The following is a 20,826-nucleotide window of genomic DNA, read 5'->3' on the forward strand; positions in this document are numbered from 1 at the left end:
TGAGAAAAAAGTCCCTATCAGGGTTTCGTGCCTGGCCTTAAAAGGATCAAATCACAACTTGACACATTCAATCTCTTTCAATGGGTCATAGTGATGAAGGCAAAATTGTGTGGTTGTGTAGCACTTGCTAAATACTTTATATTGTAACCAAAGATATGCTGATCTGTGTCGTTTCGAGCAAATTAAGCATGGTGGGCAAAGCCAAGCACGAGTTAGCGAGATCCTATTGGCGCGTTGTAGCATTATGATCATATTTCCGTTTTAAAAACTTTGGAAAAGCGTCATGTATATAAAACTTAGCTGTGTTCGTAACAGATTTTAGTTTTGGGAACAGAACATTTGAGATCCGATGTTTCATCGATGACAAAATTAGCAGAATCTCGGCCCAGTTTCGTCCTCAACTACCCGCGACTGGACTTCCTCTCACTACCATATTTGGTGGTAAGAAAACGTTCTAAACGGATGTTTCAGTTTATAGCCCCTGTCTCTGGGTTTCCCTTTATGTCTGCGCTAAAATTGCTTCTTCAATAGAAATCCCCGATCACACTTGTCATGGCGAGGTGGGTTCGTTTAGCGCATGCGCAAAACATGTGTTGCGGTCTTCATCTCGCGCCGAACTGCGCATGCGTAAACCAGAGGCACTTTCGATATCTTTTTGACGAAAACCCCGAAATCGTTTTTAATTTAACAAATTAATGAGAGAAGTGAAACATTCTTCCTTAGTTGTTAATTTTCTCGAAATCTTAAGGCACAACCTAGATTCGAGCAAATGTCTTAGTCGTTGAACTATTACTACTCCAACCTCATGAAAGTGACAAATTGACACGTTAATTTTCGTCAAAAACAACTATCGAAGCCTTTGATTTGACGGCGTGCACACGCGCAGTTCGGCGCAAGACGATCGTTATACCCCATGACCTTCTTTCTGCCCATGAGTTTTAGCTAGCCAACGTTGCCATGGCGTGATCAGGGATTTCTATTGGAAAAGCAGTTTCTGCCCATCTTCATACTGTACTGTCTTTGCTACGGCTACTCCTCGACGATTGACATATACATATTGATTAACGGACAACAAATCATTGTCGTTTATGGGTGGGGTTAACAATAGCTAATGCAATTCTAGCCCCCCCATGTGGTGACGAAGTATTATTTCAAGCACCTGGTTGAAAATATTTGGTCGTGGTTTGGTGAATGGCGTTAGAAATTATAATTTCTCGGAGACTGGTATATCTGCATTATCGCACGTGCAAAAGGTAATGTAACTAGCTATTGGTTACGTTGGTGGTTAAACTGGTTTGAACGGTTAAAAAGGTGCATCAAATTGCGGAGATCAACCAGTGTATTGTCCGTTCAATTATTGCTTCAATCCGAGATTAAAATGTACAGTGGGCGTGGCTCCCTATTTTCGTTTGGACTAGCTAACTAACATCGGCAGCAGCTAAATCAGGTGAGGCTGCACTCATTCACCACAACAAATCTGATGAGGATGACTAAAACTCCAGTGACCACAGCTCGAGCCCGAGGAGCAAGGGGGATATGAACCACAGTTGCTCAAACGCTTCGGAGGAGCCAGTGTGGTCGGCGAACGGGAAGACAGACTCCACAAAACATGCTGATTTCCCCTCACATTGCGAAACCGTACACGAAAATGTTCCACAACTGGTGGTCACGTGTGACTCGAGCCGAATTGAATTGGAGGCCATGAGGATTAGCGGGCTCTCCGTTGGATCTCATCCCGACGAGGAGTCGTTTTGCTCGGACAGTGGGTTCGGGGGCTCCCCCGCGTCTCTTCTCCTCAGAAAACTGTCAAACGCCTCATCGTCTGTGTTGTCACCAGCCTCGTCTTTTGAAGAAAATGAGGACGACCGCGGCTGTCCTGATGAGGTCCCTCGGGTGAGTGTTGGTGGTCATGATAATGATTATAATGCTCTATCAGCTGCCATATGATTGGACCAATCGGCATGAGTCTATGTAACATTCTGCTCAGGAAGATGCATGTATCATTAGAATGTATCATACCAAAACATCTTTGATTGTATGATGGTTTTGGTTCAACAGTTCTGCATAGTTTAATCTGAACTGATGGAAATGAGGGCAAAGTGTGACTTCTGCAGTCCCAGTAAATTTCCATCTGTCATGATGCCTGTAAATCTTATGCGTTAAAAACATTTGTTAAACTGCTGTGGAAGCACTAGTGCTGGGTGGATCTGTAAACATTGACACAGAAACTGTAAACACTTGTATCCTAGGTGCCCACTCTCCCTACCCCTCTCCTCATCCCTCTATACACAGACAGAGGCTCAAAGCCTGAGACTGTATAGGCTGAGCTGGGATAGGATAGGTTTATCACAGAACAAGGAGCCATGGGCCTCCCGAGTGGAGCAGCGTTCTAAGGCATTGCTAGAGCGTTCTATGGCATTGCTAGAGGTGTCACTACAGACCCGGGTTCGACCCCAGGCTGTGTCGCAGCCTGCCGCGACCAGAGACCCATGAGGCGGCGCACAATTGACCCAGCATCATCTAGGTTAGGGTAGGGTTTGGCCGGCTGAGATGTCCTTGTCCCATCTAGCGACTCCTTGTGGTGGGCCGGGCACATGCATGCTGACTTTGGTCGCCAGTTGTACAGCGTTTCCTCCGACACATTGGTGCGGCTGGCTTCCGGGTTAAGCGAGCAGTGTCAAGAAGCAGTGCAGCGTTTTAGGGGACGCATGGCTCTTGGACCTTTGCCTCTCCCGAGGCTGTGCAGGAGTTGCAGCGATGGGACAAGACTGTAACTACCAATTTGGTATCACAAATTGCGTGAGAAAAAGTGTTTAAAAAAAAGAACAATGAGTCAGATATTTCACTGGATGTATAAGTGTGAAGCATCCGATTGGCGTTTCCACTCACTACTAAATATAGTGATGAGAGGAAGCCCAGTGGGGGAAGATGGCGTGAGATGGATTTTGGCTGACATTATTCTTTTTATCTCATTGATGAAACATTTGATCTCAGTTTTCTGTTCCCCAAGCTATGATCTACAAACAGAGTAAGTTTGTAGATTTTACCCATTGCCCCAAAAATGTAAAATGGCTTTGTTTAGAAGAAGCGCAAGGGCGAATTGAGTTCCTGTTCACTTCAGAGTAGGCACCAATAGGCTCTTGCTAGCTCGTGCTCGGCTCAGCCTTCCAACTTGCTTGTTCTGCCCACTGACTAATTTTTCCTATTGGTAATGACAGGCTGTGGTCTGTCTTGTTATAACACATCTTTGGTTTTGTCATGCTAGTAGGCCTTATAGGGCATTAGAGTATTAGACTATATGGATAATATTAGAGACTGGACAAAGATGGGACAGGCATTCTTTGAAATCTCATTGTATTTATATGGTAAACATGTAGTCTAGGCAACTAAGGTTTGAAGTACAATAAGGTTTGTTCAACTCAACTTGACGTGTGGCCTCTCCTTGCCAGGGGGTTGTGTAATGTTTAGTTTCAGGTGTAGCTGCAGGCCACTGCATACATAGAGAACAGGTTGGGCAAGTATTTCCACAGATCCCCATCTGTACATATTTCCAGGGGACACGTTTAGAGTATTGTCAAACTACAGAGACTTAGAGCAGAAGAATAGAAACTCAATAAAAGAGAGACATGTTAGCACCTTTTTTTTTTAAAAAAAAATGTAATAAAAAAATGAAAACGTTGATGTAAACCATGCCAGAGTGCTGCTAACAATTCCCTATGAAGTGACCTGCTGTAAAGAAGCAAAAAAAACAGCAAATTTAACAGATGGGTTTTATTGATTAGCGTTTAGGATAATGTTAATCCAAGTCTGTTGTGTCAACAGACTTGGATTCTCATGAAAACCACGAGAACTAAACAGCACAACGCGGAAGCGTCAATTATCACTTAGCAATGGCCATGGAGGAAAAAGTGACGCTCTCAGAACATTCAGACAGAAACAGCGTTGGCCGGTCTGTCCTGTTTGTCTATCTGTGAATGACTCTGCACATACTCACTGGGTTACTTTAACCTGTGTTGTGGTCCAGAATTTTCTCAAGTTCAACACAGCTTTCAACAAAACAAGTCTAGCAGCCTGTAAATGATTGAATGTGTGCAGATGTTACACAAGATCCCAGCCCAACCCCTCTTACATGTCTTGGCTCAGTCTGGTGGCCAATGGTTGTTTCCATAGAGACACTCGGCCATAGGTCAAAGTTGTGTGATGGAGTTTGAGGTTGTCGCTCTCATGACAGTGTCTCTCAGTAAAGTCACAGGGGAGCAGGACAGACAGGAGTGAATGTAAGCTGGAGGTGTTGTACTGTACACTAAGGAATGAGGTGTAATTGCACGATTGATTGCTCTCCCCATGCAGAGTGTCACATGGAAGAAACCCAGAAGCACAGGGACCTCGTCTCCCCTCTCAGTGCCCCCCAAGAAGCCACAGCCCTGGGTGCAAGTAGTCGGACATGCAGGTTGGTTCTTTCTGTCTGACTTTTTCTTTAATTGATCAACTTTTTAAAACCATTATTTAACTAGGCAAGTCAGTTAAGAACAAATTCTTATTTAACAATGACGGCCTACCCCGGCCAAACCCTCCCCTAACCCGGATGACGCTGGGCCAGTTGTGCGCCGCTCTATGGGACTCTGGATCATGGCAGGTTGTGATACAGTCCGGGATCGAACTAGGCTCTTTAGAGACGCCTCTAGCACTGAGATGCAATGCCTTAGATTGCTGCGCCACTCGGGAGCTGACTTCTGCCTTTCTGTATAGTTAAGTTAGTCTTTCTTGCTGGCTTACTGCTAATAAGAGATGGCTGTGTAGTACCAATGTGTTTTGAGTATAACATGCCTCCCCACCCCCCCTTGCCCCCTCTCGTGGCTGGTGGTCCAGGGAGTTTCCATGCAGGGGACTATGGGATGCTGCTGAAGCGCTACACTGAGGGAGAGCAAAAGTGCCTGCAGAGGCTAATGGAGGACTCTCTGAGACCCTTTGTGCCAGGCTACCATGGAGTGGTGCAGCGTGCCGAGCAGGACTACAACATGATGGACGACCTGCTCACACACTTCAACTCCCCTGCCATCATGGATTGCAAGATGGGCACCCGGTGAGTGAGTGTGATTTAGAGACACTGGGGGCTGGAAATATTTATTTATGTAAGTTTTCAGACCCGTTGCTTTGAGACTCGAAATTGAGCTCCGGTTCATTCCTGTTTCCGTTGATCATCCTTGAGATGTTTCTTCAACTTGATTGGAGTCCACCTGTGGTAAATTCAGTTGATTGGACATGATTAGGAAAGACACACACACAGGTCCCACAGTTGATAGTGCATGTCAGAGCAAAAACTGAGCCATGAGGTTGAAGGAATTGTCCGTAGAGCTCCGAGACAGGATTGTGTCTGCACAAATCTGGAGGAAAGTACAAAAAAATGTCTGCAGCATTTAAGGTCCCAAGGAACACAGTGGCCTCCGTTCTTAAATTAAGGAAGTTTGGAACAGAGAAGGTCCTTGATCAGCCAGGTGACCAAGTACCCGATGGCCACTCTGACAGAGCTCCTCTGTGGAGATGGAGAACCTTCCAGAAGGACAACCATCTCTGCAACACTCCACCAATCAGGCCTTATGGTAGAGTGGCCAGACAAGCCACTTTTCAGTAAAAGGCACAGGATTGCCCACTTGGAGTTTGCCTGAAGGACTGAGAAACCAGATTATCTGTTTTGATTAAATAAAAATTGAGCTCTTTGGCCTGAATGGGAAAAATGAATGTACAGAGTGATCCTTAATGAAAACCTGTTCCAGAGGGCTCATGACCTCAGACTGGGGTGAAGGTTCACCTTCCAACAGGACAACGACCCTAAGCACACAGCAAAGACAATGCAGAAGTGGCTTCGGGACAAGTCTCTGAATGTACTTAAGTGGCCCAGCCAGAGCCTGGAATAGAACCCAATCGAACATCTCTGGAGAGACATGAAAATAGCTTTACAGCGACACTCCCCATCCAACCTGTCAGCGCTTGAGAGGATCTGCAGAGAAGAATGGGAGAAACTCCCCAAATACAGGTGTGCCAAGATTGTAGCGTCATACCCTAGAAGACTCGAGGCTGTAATCACTGCCGAAGATGCTTCAACAAAGTACTGAGTAAAGGGTCTGAATACTTATGTAAATGTGATATATATGTTTAATTTGTCTAAACCAGTTTTTGCTTTGTTGTTATTTGGTATTGTGTGTAGATTGACTGAAGGGGGGGGGACAATTTAATAAATTTTATAATAAGGCTGTAATGTAACAAAATGTGGAAAAAGTCAAGGTGCCTAAATACTTTCCGAATGCACTGTATAAACCAAAACATATGATATTTTTAGAACTATTGTTTGATTGCATTTTCATGCAGGTCTATAGGGAAGGCCTAATGTAATTTTTGATAGTTAAAAATTACACAAAATGCACATCAGGTCACACTCTCAAATTAGTTAATTTCAACTGGACACTAGAAATGGCCAGAAACATTGGATTTGGAGATGTTTTCATTAAATTCATTTTCTTAGTGTCTCATGTGAGCTGCACTGCAACTCAGTTTCCTGTATTGTAAAGTGCACCAGTGTATAGGCCCTTAGTTAACTATAAAATGTAGACCACTAAACCCATTTGAAGAGAAACAAGGTATTAATGTGTTTGATAACATTACAGAGTCTCTCAGGGGACCCACATGGGTCCCTGACCCCAAGTCTGGGAACCACTGCAAACCTCTCTCTGCTTGCTTCCTCTCTGTGTATCTCCTTTGCCTCCTGCAGCGCAGCCTGCCATTGGCTTTCTCACTACTCTGTAAAGAAAAGTTATTTTGTGAGAATTTATAGTAGCCTTTTTTTTAAAGATTATAGCTAGCTTAATTTCTGTCAACTGTTCCTGCTGAGGTCAGGCTCCGTTTAACGTTAACTTGTAACTTCATCCTTCTAGCCAGCTAGTTGTACAGTGAGCTATCTGGCTAACAGTAGCCAGGGCACCGTTAGCTAGCCGTCTGACTGAAATATCAGCAACTATTTACCAATTGTACACCCATTCCCTGAAGTCAGGTTTTTTGTTTGTTTGGGGGATGTCTGTTGACACGGCAGGAGTCAAGGGACGTTAAAAGAATCACCTTAGATCACTGCGCTACTCGGGAGGCTTAACGTGCTTGAGGCGTCACTACAGACCCGGATTCGCAACCAGGAGATGGCACACAATTGGCCCAGCGCTGTCCGGGTTAGGGGAGGGTTTGTCCGTTTTGGGATGTCCTTGTCACATCGCTTTCTGGCGACTCCTGTGGCGGGTCGGGCGCATGCACGCTGACCCAGTCGCAAGGTGTACAGTGCTTCCTCCAACACATTGGTGCGGCTGGCTTCCAGGTTTAGCGAGCAGTGTGTCAAGAAGCAGTGCGACGTGGCAGCGTCGTGTTTCTGGGGACGCATGGCTCTCGACCTTCGCCTCTCCCGAGTCCGTACAGAAGTTGCAGCGATGGGACAAGACTGTAACTACCAATTGGGGAGGAAAAAATCAAATGTATTTAAAAAAAATCCTTATGTGTGGCATTTCGCAAGACCATTGTCAGCAGCGTCTCTCTCTGCCACTTGCCAGCATTGGTCTGGCCATAGGTAGTCTTTCACATCTCGGCTTGTACCTTGGGCATTGTTTGCCGTTGGGCAGAGTGGTAAATGAAATGCGCTGCTGACGAGGCACATGCCGGGGGAGCAGGCGACCATAATGAGCATACCGGAGTGATGATTTCATTCGTTCGCAGAGGCAGGCGTGTCTAGAATATTAGCGTTCTGAGATTTGATCAATGCTGGGAATGCAATAAGTAGGTAAACTATAATTAACAGAATAATACGGTTAGTGAACAATTTCACAAATAATAAAACAAAGGTGAGAAAATGGTGATTACATGCGTTGACCCTTTAGTACATCCCTGCTTGTGTTGAGTATGTATGTGATATTAAGCTGTCTGCTCTGTTAGGACATACTTGGAAGAGGAGCTGGCGAAGGCTCGGGAGCGGCCCCAGCCTCGTCAGGACATGTATGAGAAGATGGTGGACGTGGACCCAGAAGCCCCCACTACAGAGGAGCGAGCACTACAGGCAGTACTCAAGACCAGATACATGCAGTGGAGAGAGACCCTAAGCTCCACCACCACTCTGGGCTTCCGCATCGAGGGACTCAAGGCACAGACACGCACGCACAGACACACAAACACAGACACACAAACACAGGCAGTCTGGGGAAAGTGAACTGAGCAAGTTGAGCCTGCTCTGAGCTTGCCCAGGTGTAAAAATCCCCATTGTTTAAGTCACATGTGTCAAACACAAGGACACATTTCTATCAGGCAGCAAGCACTGCCAACTGTCTGTGTGCCAAATGGCAGCTTGTTGCCACACATGCCCCTCCTCCCAGACCCACACACATGAACCAGCCAGTGTGCCATTCATATCATTACTAATGAGACTGACCGAATCTTCTACCAGCTAAATGTCATTGCTAAGTTTAATTTCCATGTGAATAAAGCATTTGCACGCTAGTATAAATGACTACTAAAGGACACACGCTAGTATAAATGACTACTAAAGGACACACGCTAGTATAAATGACTACTAAAGGACACACGCTAGTATAAATGACTACTAAAGGACACACGCTAGTATAAATGACTACTAAAGGACACACGCTAGTATAAATGACTACTAAAGGACACACGCTAGTATAAATGACTACTAAAGGACACACGCTAGTATAAATGACTACTAAAGGACACACGCTAGTATAAATGACTACTAAAGGACACACGCTAGTATAAATGACTACTAAAGGACACACGCTAGTATAAATGACTACTAAAGGACACACGCTAGTACAAATGACTAAAGGACACACGCTAGTATAAATGACTACTAAAGGACACACGCTAGTATAAATGACTACTAAAGGACACTAGGGCACACGCGAGTATTTAAGGAGTCATAAATTGTCATCTACTTTATGTAATTACAGCCTGAATTCAATGTGGCTTTCACTCGCCGTGGAGTGAAAGTGCACAGACATGCCACAGTCCTAGGTTTCTAAAGCCTAAAGAACAAACCTACAACAAAACACCATTACGAAGGAGAAACATGTAGGCCTATTACAGCAACATTTGAGCAGTAGCCTCGGCTGACTACTCAACTGCAACAAGTTGAGCAGTACACAGTACACTGTCCGGAACCTTATTCGCTGTTACTAGCCAGCTACCTCCCGGTACTCAACCCTGCTCCTTAGACTGCTTTGCCCTATTTATATAGTCATTGAACACTGGTCACTTTTAATAATGTTTACATTTTTACCCACTTCATATGTATATACTGTATTCTAGTCATGGCTCATCCTATAGAACTCCTCCTGTACACACCTTTACTATTCATATACTATCTCTACAGTGCCGTCAAAGTATAAATACCCCTTGACTTATAGCACATTTTGTTGTTACAGCCTGAATTCAAAATTGATTAAAATAAAATAGCACCGATCTACACACAATACTCAATAAAGACAAAAGTGAAAATATGTTATTTAAAATTTGATAAACCAAATACAGAAATATTTAATTTACATAAGTATTCACACTGCCTGAGTCAATGCATGTAAGAATCACCTTTGGCAGCGGTTACAGCTATCAGTCTTTCTGGGCAAATCTCTTAAGTGCTTTGCACACCTGGACTGTACAATATTAGCCCATTTATCCTTTAAAAAAATTCTTCCAGCTCTATGAAGTTGCTTGTTGATCATTGCTAGACAGCCATTTTCAAGTTTTGCCATAGATTTTCAAGCAGATTTAAGTAAACTGTATCTAGGCCACGCAAACATTCAATGTTGTCTTGGTAAGCAACTTCAGTGTACATTTGGCCTTGTGTTTTAGGTTATTGTCCTGCTGAAAGGTGAAAATATCTTCAGACTGAACCAGGCTTTCCTCTAGGACTTTTCCTGTGCTTAGCTCGAATCCATTTATTTTTATCCTAAAAAAACACCCTAGTCCTTGCCGATGACGATCATACCCATAACACGATGCAGCCACCAACCATGTATGAAAATATGAAGTGGTACTCGGTGGTGTTGGATATTCCTCAAACATAATGGTTTGTATTCAGGACATAATGTTTATTTCAGTGCCTTTATTGCAAACAGGATGCATGTTTTGGAATGTTTTATTCTGTACAAGCTTCTTTTTAACTCTGTCGTTTAGGTTAGTATTGTGGAGTATTCTGTTGATCTTTCCTGTTTTCTCCTATCGCAGCCTTTAAACTCTTAACTGTTTTAAATTCACCATTGGATTTGTGGTGAAATCCCTGAGTGGTTTCCTTTCTCTCGGGCAACTGACTTAGGAAGGACGCCTGTATCTTTGTAATGACTAGGTGTATTTATACACTATACAAAGTGTAATTAATAACTTCACCATGCTCAAAGGGATATTTAGTTATCTGCTTTTTTATTTTTACCCTTGGGTGTCCTTTGAGAAGGATTGGATTGGAAAACCTTCTTTGTGGTTGAATCTGTGTTAGAATTTCACTGCTAGATTGTGGGGTATTGTATGGTTGAAGGGGGAAACAATTATGTAATCAAATTTAGAAAAGGGCTGTAACATATCAAAATGTGGAAAAACAGAAGGGGTCTGATACTTTCCACATTTTGTTGTCACTGGCCAACACGCAATACCCCATGTTGTCAAAGTGGACTTGTGTTTTTAGAAAGAAACAAAAATTAAAAGCTGGAATATTAAGTATTCAACCCCTTTGTTATGACAAGTCTAAATATGTTATGGAGAACAAATGTGCTTAACAAATCTCACAAGTTGCGTGGACTCACTCTGTGCAATATTACTGTTTAACATGATTTTAAAAAAATAACTCCCTCATCTCTGTACCCCAAACATATCTGTAAGTTCCCTCAGTTGAGCAGTGAATTTCAAACACTGTTTCAACCACAAAGACCAGTAAGATTTTCCAATGCCTCGCAAAGAAGGGAACCTATTGGTAGATGGGTAAAATAAAAAAAGCAGACATTTGAATATACTTTTGAGCATTGTGAAGTTATTAATTACACTTTGGATGGTGCATCAATATACCCAGTCACTACAAATATACAGGCGTCCTTCCTAACACGGTTCCCGGACAGAAAGGAAACTGCTCAGGGATTTCACCAGGAGGCCAATGGTGACAGATTTTGAGTGTATGAGCAATACTCCATCACCTATTCTGTCTTCCTCTTGTGATGATTTAGTTGAACTTTAATAGCAAATTAAGGGCAACCATTGATGCCATATCCCAACGGAGAGGCCCTTGGATGAGTGAGGAAACTAATACATTGAAGAGCAATTGCAGAAAGGCAGAGATGAAGTGGAGAAAGGCAGAGATGAAGTGGAGAAAGGCAAAAGTTGTAGGTCCGTTATGATATTCTGAGACAGCAACTTGGCATATATAACAGGAAAATTAGAAATGCCAGACGGGCTCATTTTCCTCACTTGATCACTAAATAATTAGAATAATATGAAAGTGCTTTTCTCGACCATTGGTCTGATAAATCCTACCCCTGCAAACCTATGGGAACTTTCCTCCACATCTGAATGTGATGAGTTTGCGGCATATTTCAGAGATAAGAAACATTAGGCTGGGTATCAGTCAAACAAGACCTGATGAGGAGTTTGACCTGTGCCCTAGCCTACCACGCAAAGGCACTATGGATTTATTTTCCCTGGTTGACACACATGCTCAGGAAAAACATCACAATTTAAACCTTTTACCTGCCTTCTCAATCTTATCCCCACCACCTTCAAAAGTGTTTAATTGCATATCTGAAGAAATGCAAGCTATTATTAATCACTCCCTGTTCACAAGCACTTTCCCCACTGCACTAAAACAGCTATGGTGAAACCCCTTCTGAAGAAAATCTAGATTCTCCAGCCTTAATGTGGTAAATGATCTTCGAGCCAACACAGATGCCAAACAGCTCTCTGTCCTTGTACTCTTGAATTTAAGTTCTGCATTCGATACTGTTGACCACAATGTCCTTCTGAACACACTGGAGAGGTGGGTTGGCCTCACCGGTCAAGTTCTAAATTGGTTTAGGACCTATTTAACTGGTCAAGAGTTTTGTTTGTCACCAACATAACTCAGAAAATACATATCACGTGGCATTCCAAAAGGTTTGATTTTTGGTCCGGTACTGTTCAGTTTATAAATGTTACTTCTTGACAGCGTTATCGGACAGCACAGCATTGATTTTCACTGCTACGCTGATACACAGCTTTACAGTTCTGTGTCACCAGAGGATTTTAGCTCCACAGATAAATGATTAGACTGTATTATTAGTGATTTAAATACTTGGATGGTTCAAAACTTCCTACAGCTAAATCAAGACCAGGCCGAGGTATATATTGTTGGAGCCAAAGCACAGCGAGATAATCTGTCCGCACATTTTAATTCACGGGCAATAAAGATAAAACCCCATGTAAAAATAAAAATTAAACCTAGGTGTGATAGAATTTACACGTTAGGAAAGTGACCAAAATAGCTTTTTACCACCTGAGGAATGTTGCCAAGGTGTGTCTGTTTCTCTCTCAGGCTGATACAGAGAGACTCATCCATGCTTTTATTACAAGAAGGCTTGACTACTGTAATGCTCTCCTGTCTGGTCTACCCAAGAAAGCCATTGGTCATCTCCAAAACATACAGAATGCTGCAGCACGGGTACTGAGCAAGACCAGACGGAGAGCACAAATCACACTGGTTTTAAGGTCTCTGTACTGACTGCCTGTGAGTTTTAGAATTAATTTTAAGATTCTTCTATTGGTTTTTAAATCAATCCACGATTGGGCACCCCGATATGTCAGACAGGCTTTTAAGATATGTACCCAGTAGGTCCCTCGTCCTCCGGTACTGGCCTTTTAACTGTCCCAAAGCCTAGGACCAAGAGGCATGGAGAGGCAGCCTTTAGTTACCATGCCCCCAGCCTCTGGAATAGCCTGTCAGAGAACCTGAGGGGAGCCGAAACTGTGGACCTAGTTAAATGAGATCTTAAAACACACCTTTTCTGCTTTGTTTTTCCTTTGGGTGCTTTTAGTTCAGTTTGTATTATTCTTGCTTACTTATCATGTTTGTTGAAGAGTCAATATTTCAGTGTATTTTCATTGTTTTGTATTTTTTTTCCTGTGACGCACCTTGTTGCATTCCATGTCTGAAATGTGCTGTGTAAATAAAGCTTGATTTTATTTGACTTTAAAACAGTTTAATAGCTGTGATGGGAGAATTTAGTTACTCCACAGTACTAACCTAAATGACTGACAAGAAGGACGCCTGTACAGAATACAAATATACCAAAATCTTGTTTGCAGTAAGACACTAAAGTAAAAACTGCAAAAAATGTGGTAAGGAAATTATCTTTTTAGGATAAAAATAAACTGAATAGAGCAAAGCACAGGAAAAATCCTAGAGGAAAACTTGGTTCAGTCTGCTTTCCACCAGCCACTGCGAGATGAATTTACCTTTCAGCAGGACAATAACCTAAAACACAAGGCCACGTGTTGCTTACCAAGATGACATTGAATGTTCCTGAGTGGCCTAGTTACAGTTGACTTAAATCATCTTGGAAAATCTGTCAAGACATGAAAATGGCTGTCTAGCAATGATCAACAAACAACATGACAGAGCTTGGAGAATTTTAAAAGAATAGTGTGCAAATATTGCATTATCTAGGTGAGCAAAGCTCTTAGAGACTTCCCCAGAAAGAGCCACGGCTGTAAACCCTGCCAAAGGTGATTCTAACATGTATTGACTCAGGGGTGTGAATACTAATGTAAAGGATATATTTCTGCATTTGATCATTAAATTTGCAAAAATGTCTAAACATGTTTTCACTTTGTCATTATGGGGTGTTATGCGTAGATGGGTGAGAAAGAAATCTATATGAATCTGTTTTGAATTCTGTCAAACACAGCAAAATATGGATTAAGTCTAGGGGAAGGAATACTTTCTGAAGGCACTATAGAGATAATATGGACAGTATATTTATATAAAAGGTGTGCAGTAGTTTTTAGTGAGCCATGACTAGAATACAGTATATACATATAAAGTGGGTAAAATGGTATGTAAACATTTATTGAAGTGACCAGTGTTCAATGACTATAGGGCATAGCCGTCTCTAAGGTGCAGGGTAAAGTACAGGGTGGTAGCAGGCTAGTAACAGTGACTAAGGTTCAGGGTACTGTACTGGGCGTAGGCCTGGCTTGTGGTCAATGTTTAACAGTTTAATCGCCTGGAGATAGAAGCTGTTTATCATTCTCTTGATCCCAACTTTGATGCACATGTAGTCTCCTTCCTAGATGATAGTGGGGTGAACAGGCCGTGGCTCTGGTGGCTGAGGTCTTTTGATGATCTTCTTGGCCTTCATGTGACACTGGGTGTTTTAGATGTCCCGGAGGGCAGGCAGTGTGCTTTGATGATGCTTTTGGGCTGACTGCACCATCCTCTGGAGAGCCCTGCGGTTGAAGACGGTGCCATTTGTATTTTTTATTTAACTTGGCAAGACAGTTAGGAACAAATTCTTATTTACAATGACGGCCTACGCTGAGCCAATGTTGCGCCGCCCTATGGGACTCCCAATCATGGCCGGTAGTGATACAGCCTGGAATCGAACCAGGATGTCTGTAGTGACGCCTCAAGCACTGAGATGCAGTGCCTTAGACCGCTGCGCCACTCGGGAGCTCCAATTGCTGTACCAGGCTGTGATACAGCCCGACATTATGCTCTCACGGGTGCCTACCTTCACCACTTGGGGTCAGCTCCTCAGGAAGTCCCGGGCCCAGATTCACAAAACCTTCTTAAGAAGAAATGTCGTCTTAACTGCAAATTTTTCCTAAGCTATAGTTTTATGAAAGAAGTTAAGCAAAGTTTCTATTCTTTAAAAAGGTTATTGGAAATGTTCTTGAACTTCTTTCTTATGTTTATCCTTAAGCAAGACGTTATGAAATTAGGATCTTGAAAATAACGTTATTGGAATTGTTATTTATTCCAATATAGCTAAACCCTTAAACTCAGGGCAGTGAGAGAATAAGATCATGAAAGCAAATGAATTGTTTAATTCACCCACAAACTTTGTCTGAATGTTTCAGTATTGATTATTATAAACCCAAGAACATGTTTTAGAACAGTAATCTCAGTACAAATATGCTAAAATGATTGCCATTGCTAGCTAAGAAGATGGTTAAGAAAATATTTGAGAAGTTCATAAGAAAATCATTAAATCTTAGTTTAAGTGCAATTCATCAACAACATCCTATCTTTTTCTTAAGAAGCTTCTTAATTTTTTTTTGCGTAAAAAGTGTTTTCTGTGAGTCTAGACCCAGGACCCAGTTCCACAGGGATGGGTTCAGACCCAGGCCCCTGAGCTTAGTGATGAGCTTGGAGGGAACTATGGTGATGAAGGTTCAGCTGTAGTCAATGAACAGCATGATTACATAGGTATTTATATTGTCCAGGTGGGATAGGGCAGTGTGCCATGCAGCGGCGATTGTGTCGTCCGTGGATCTGTTGAGGTGGTATCCTTAACTAGCCTCTTGAAGCACTTCGTGATGATAGAAGTGAGTGCTATGGGGCGATAGTCATTTAGTTCAGTTACCTTCACCTTCTTTGGTACAAGAACAATGGTGGACATCTTGAAGCAAGTGGGTACTACAGAATGGGATATGGAGATTTTGAATATGTCTGTAAACACTCCAGCCAGCTGGACTGCACATGCTCTGAGGATGAGATGCCGTCTGGGCTGGCAGTCTTGCGAGGGTTAAAATGCTTAAATGACTTACGTCGGGCAAGGAGAACGAGAGCACACCATCCTCGTTAGTGGAGGGGGCCCGCGTTGGTGGCTCCATGTTTTCCTCGAAGCAGGCAAAGGTGTTTAGCTTATCCGGGAGCGCGGCGTCGGTGTCCGAGGTGGCTGGCTTTCCTTTTATAATACATGATTGTCTGGAGTTCCTGCCACATTTCTCGTGTCGTTTTGCCTCTAGATGGAATGCTGCCGTCTGTCCAGGGTTGTGGGTTTGGATAAGTTGTAATCGTCACAGTGGCAACAACATCCTCTATGCACTTCCTGATGAACCCAGTGTATACGTCGATACTATTCTCAGAGGCGACCCGGGAAAATGTTTTGATCACGCGGACCGGAACAATCTTGAAGCATAGATTCCAATTGGTCAGACCAATGTTAAACAGTCCTTACCACGGGTGCTTCCTGATGGACGTTTCTGCCTATAGGTGTGAAATGATTTTCCGAAGAGAGGGCGGGGGAGGGCTTTGTAGCTGTAGCAATGATCATGAGTTTGTGAGTATAGCCCAGGAGATGTTGACAGAATTTCGGTTGCGTTTTCCTCAGATTTCCTTTGTTAAAGTCCCCATCTGCAATACATGCAGCCTCGGGATATGCGGTTTCTAGACCTAAATGTCATTCCCTGAGGATGTGTAGCCTAAAGACTGGTGTATATAAAGTTACCTGTTCGGGCTCGAATGTCTAATCCAGTTGGCACATAGTCCAGTGCAGTACCTTGAGAGCCGTCGTGGTGTCTGCTTGGGGGGAATATACACGACAGAGATGATGACCAAAGAAAATGATCTCTGGAGGTAATGCGGTCGGCATTTGATGGTGAGATATTACAGATTGGGAGAACAAAAGGACTTGAGTCCCTGTACATTACCACAATGCTATTGGTCTTTCTCACTCATGATTCATGATTCATTCATGATTATCCATAATCATGGTAGCATCCACATTAGTGTTGGTGTTCAGAAACATATTATATTCTTATTTACAATAAAATTAACTCCAAAATGTCACAATACATTATTTACCATTCATTTCTAGAGTCACAATCTTGATATAGTCATTGTGTGCTAGGAATATGTGGCCAAAATATTAAACATTTGACTACTATAATATACGTTTAAGTGAATTTGTCCAAATACTTATGACAAATTCAAAATGCATTCATTTCTAAATGGTAAAACGGATATGAAAATACCCTCAAATAAAAAGTGACAATCTGTAATATCGCCTCATATGAAACATTTGAAACAGCATCCAAAATGCTGTAGTATAGAGCTAAATTAAGCGTTTTAGCTGCACTTTTCAAATAAATATGTAGGGGAGTGTATCACAGAAGTTTGACCTGCTGTACTAGAAGTGTAACTTTTGTTCAACGTGAGCCACTGTCTTATTGCTCTCCAGTGTGAGTCACTGTCTTATTGCTCTCCAGTGTGAGCCACTGTCTTATTGCTCTCCAGTGTGAGTCACTGTCTTATTGCTCTCCAGCGTGAGTCACTGTCTTATTGCTCTCCAGTGTGAGTCACTGTCTTATTGCTCTCCAGCGTGAGTCACTGTCTTATTGCTCTCCAGCGTGAGTCACTGTCTTATTGCTCTCCAGCGTGAGCCACTGTCTTATTGCTCTCCAGCGTGAGTCACTGTCTTATTGCTCTCCAGCGTGAGTCACTGTCTTATTGCTCTCCAGCGTGAGTCACTGTCTTAATGCTCTCCAGCGTGAGTCACTGTCTTATTGCTCTCCAGCGTGAGTCACTGTCTTAATGCTCTCCAGCGTGAGTCACTGTCTTAATGCTCTCCAGCATGAGTCACTGTCTTAATGCTCTCCAGCGTGAGTCACTGTCTTATTGCTCTCCAGCGTGAGTCACTGTCTTATTGCTCTTCAGCGTGAGTCACTGTCTTAATGCTCTCCAGCGTGAGTCACTGTCTTATTGCTCTTCAGCGTGAGTCACTGTCTTAATCCTCTCCAGCGTGAGTCACTGTCTTATTGCTCTTCAGCGTGAGTCACTGTCTTAATGCTCTCCAGCGTGAGTCACTGTCTTATTGCTCTTCAGCGTGAGTCACTGTCTTAATGCTCTCCAGCGTGAGTCACTGTCTTAATGCTCTCCAGCGTGAGTCACTGTCTTATTGCTCTCCAGCGTGAGTCACTGTCTTATTGCTCTTCAGCGTGAGTCACTGTCTTAATGCTCTCCAGCGTGAGTCACTGTCTTATTGCTCTTCAGCGTGAGTCACTGTCTTAATGCTCTCCAGCGTGAGTCACTGTCTTATTGCTCTTCAGCGTGAGTCACTGTCTTAATGCTCTCCAGCGTGAGCTGCGCATCCGTCTTGAAAATGGAACCCGAGTTTAGTTATATGTTCGGGTAGCGCAGGTATTTTAGGATTTTATGGTGCTGACCTGCTCACTTCCAGGTTTCGTTGAAATGAATAAAAGCATCTCATGCGCTGCAAAAGTTGCAGGTCCAATGTTAGCAAGCCAGTAAAACTGTTTGCATGTAAACAACTATTTTCACATCTTGTGACTATAATCTTCGGCATCCCAAAAATACTCCGGACTTGCCCGTTGGGCAAGTGCCTTTCAGATGTAAATGTCCCTGAGGATGTGTAGCCAAAAGACTTGTGTGTATAAAGTTACCCGTTTGTGCTCGCATGTCTAAACCATTGTTAAATCCTTGTGTAGAAGGCTGATGGTCTGTGCAACACAGACTTTAAAAGGACCAAGAGCAGAGAAGAGGTGATGCAGGCACTGCAGGACTTTGTGGGTTGCAACACCCTCATTCTGGTGAGTGTTTCTCTTTCTCTTAAAGCTGAAATTTGCTTAAGGTGAAACAGAGCCACTGTTAATTAAACAGAAGAGCAGAGCATCCAGCATTGTGATCAAAAATATTTCCAGTACCTTCTCTGTTCTATTGCGCATATAATGATGTGCAATGACGTCAACGGGGGGGGGTGTTTGTTGTTTGGAGTAACTTCTTTTTTTGTAATATCGCAAATGGAACGTGGCAGTTTTACCAAGTATATATTCCAGCTTTAATCTTACCCCCTTTTACCTTTGTCTTCCTCTCTCAGGATTATAGATCTCTTTCTCTTCTCTTTCAGAAGGGATATCTGAGACGAATGAAGGATCTTCGACTTGTGTTGGAGACATCCATCTTCTTCAGAACACACGAGGTAAGCTATTTTCCACTGCTTTCATGGTATAATGCATGCTTTGCATGTCTTGATGCTGGTCTCTGAATGGCGAGGTGCACATAACATCTGTTTCTCTCTACAGGTGGTGGGCAGCTCCCTACTATTTGTGCATGACAGTACAGGGAAGACAGGAGTATGGATGATTGATTTTGGGAGGACTGTCTCCCTGCCGCCGCCTCTCACCCTGGACCACCGCACCCCCTGGATAGAGGGCAACCGAGAGGATGGGTACCTGTGGGGGCTGGATAACCTCATTGATGTCCTGACCGATATGCTGCATCTCACCTGAACCTCACTCTTGAATGATTGACACAGGACCTCATCCAAACCAAAACACCCTTTCCCACCTGAACCAAATCCGAATGGCCATTTCAACTTTTACCTGAGAGGGTTGACAAACGAGAGACTGTTCACATATTGGACTCGGATTCAGTGTTGGGCTTTAGGGGGTACTGGACTACCGTCTGTGGCTATAATGAAGGCAATGGGAGAGGAACAGAGGTGTATGTGGTGGACAAAGGAACATAGTAGCACTAGTTCCTTAGAAGAATTATACTACAGCAATGCAAAATGAAACACTGCCCTTTTATCATCTTCCACATAATCCCCCCCCCCAAACAAATTCTTCCATTTTGTTCTATTACAATTGTACTTAATACTCATTAGCTCTAAGTGTTTCTTACTCCAGGTTTGAGGGCTGTAAGGACCTAAACAATTAATGTTGATACTATACTATTATACATAATGGAGTGGCCCTTAATAGAGGACTCGTAAAACCTCTGAGAACTGTGTTAATGAACACTGCCTTCAAGTTTGTTTATTAGTCATATACTCATGATATACAGTGCATTCGGGAAGTATGCAGGCCCCTTGACCTTTTTCCACATTCTGTTACATTCCAGCCTTATTCTAAAATCGATTCAATATTTTTTTCCCTCAAATCTACACACAATACCCCGTAATGACAAAGCAAAAGCAGGTTTTTAGAATTATTTGCAAATGTATAAAAAATAAAACTTATATCACATTTACATGAGTATTCAGACCCTTTACTCAGTACTTTGAAGTACCTTTGGCAGCGATTACAGCCTCGAGTCTTCTTGGGTATGACTCTACAAGCTTGGCACACCTGTATTTGGGGAGTTTCTCCCATCCTCTGCAGATCATCTCAAGCGCTGTCAGGTTGGATGGAGAGCATCGCTGCACAGCTATTTTCAGGTCTCTCCAGAGATCGATTGGGTTCAAGTCCGGGCTCTGGCTGGTCCACTCAAGGACATTCAGAGACTTTTCCCGAAGCCACTCCTGTGTTGTCTTGGCTGTGTGTTTCGGGTCGTTGTCCTGAACCTTCGCTCCCAGTCTGTGGTCCTGAGCGCTCTAGAGCAGGTTTTCATCAAGGATCTCTGTACTTTGCTCTGTTAATCTTTCCCTCAATCCTGCCTCGTCTCCCAGTCTCTGCCGCTGAAAAACATCCCCACAGCATGATGCAGCCACCACCATGCTTCCCCTTCGGTATGGTGCCAGGTTTCCTCCAGACGTGACACTTGGCATTCAGCCAGTGAGTTCAATCTTGGTTTCATCAGACCGGAGAATCTTGTTTCTCATGGTCTGAGAGTCCTTTAGGTGCCTTTTGGCAAACTCTAAGTGGGCTATCGTGTGCCTTTTACTGAGGAGTGGCTTCGGTCAGGCCACTACCATAAAGACCTGATTGGTTGAGTGCTGCGGAGATGGTTGTCCTTCCGGAAGGTTCTCCCATCTCCACAGAGGAACTCTTGGACTCTGTCAGAGTGACCATCGGGTTCTTGGG

At 43.2% G+C, this 20,826-nt stretch overlaps 1 protein-coding gene across 2 annotated transcripts; it reads left to right on the forward strand.

Moving 5' to 3' along the window:
* The first annotated feature begins 900 nt into the window (after nucleotides 1-900).
* Nucleotides 901-19,750, forward strand: LOC124009125 (inositol-trisphosphate 3-kinase C-like). Of its 2 annotated transcripts, none has more exons than XM_046320622.1 (7): nucleotides 901-1,893; nucleotides 4,351-4,450; nucleotides 4,870-5,083; nucleotides 7,966-8,170; nucleotides 18,511-18,612; nucleotides 18,900-19,001; nucleotides 19,105-19,750. In XM_046320622.1, exons 1-7 carry the CDS (start codon nucleotides 1,537-1,539, stop codon nucleotides 19,309-19,311), a joined length of 1,287 nt encoding a protein of 428 aa, XP_046176578.1. In that variant the 5' UTR covers nucleotides 901-1,536; the 3' UTR covers nucleotides 19,312-19,750. The 2 variants fall into 2 exon arrangements, with proteins under 2 accessions (XP_046176578.1, XP_046176588.1); XM_046320632.1 differs by having other exon boundaries at nucleotides 905-1,893; nucleotides 18,930-19,001.
* Nucleotides 19,751-20,826: the final 1,076 nt, after the last annotated feature.

The sequence above is a fragment of the Oncorhynchus gorbuscha genome, linkage group LG02 (genome assembly GCF_021184085.1).
Source record: "Oncorhynchus gorbuscha isolate QuinsamMale2020 ecotype Even-year linkage group LG02, OgorEven_v1.0, whole genome shotgun sequence".
Lineage (NCBI taxonomy): Eukaryota > Metazoa > Chordata > Actinopteri > Salmoniformes > Salmonidae > Oncorhynchus > Oncorhynchus gorbuscha.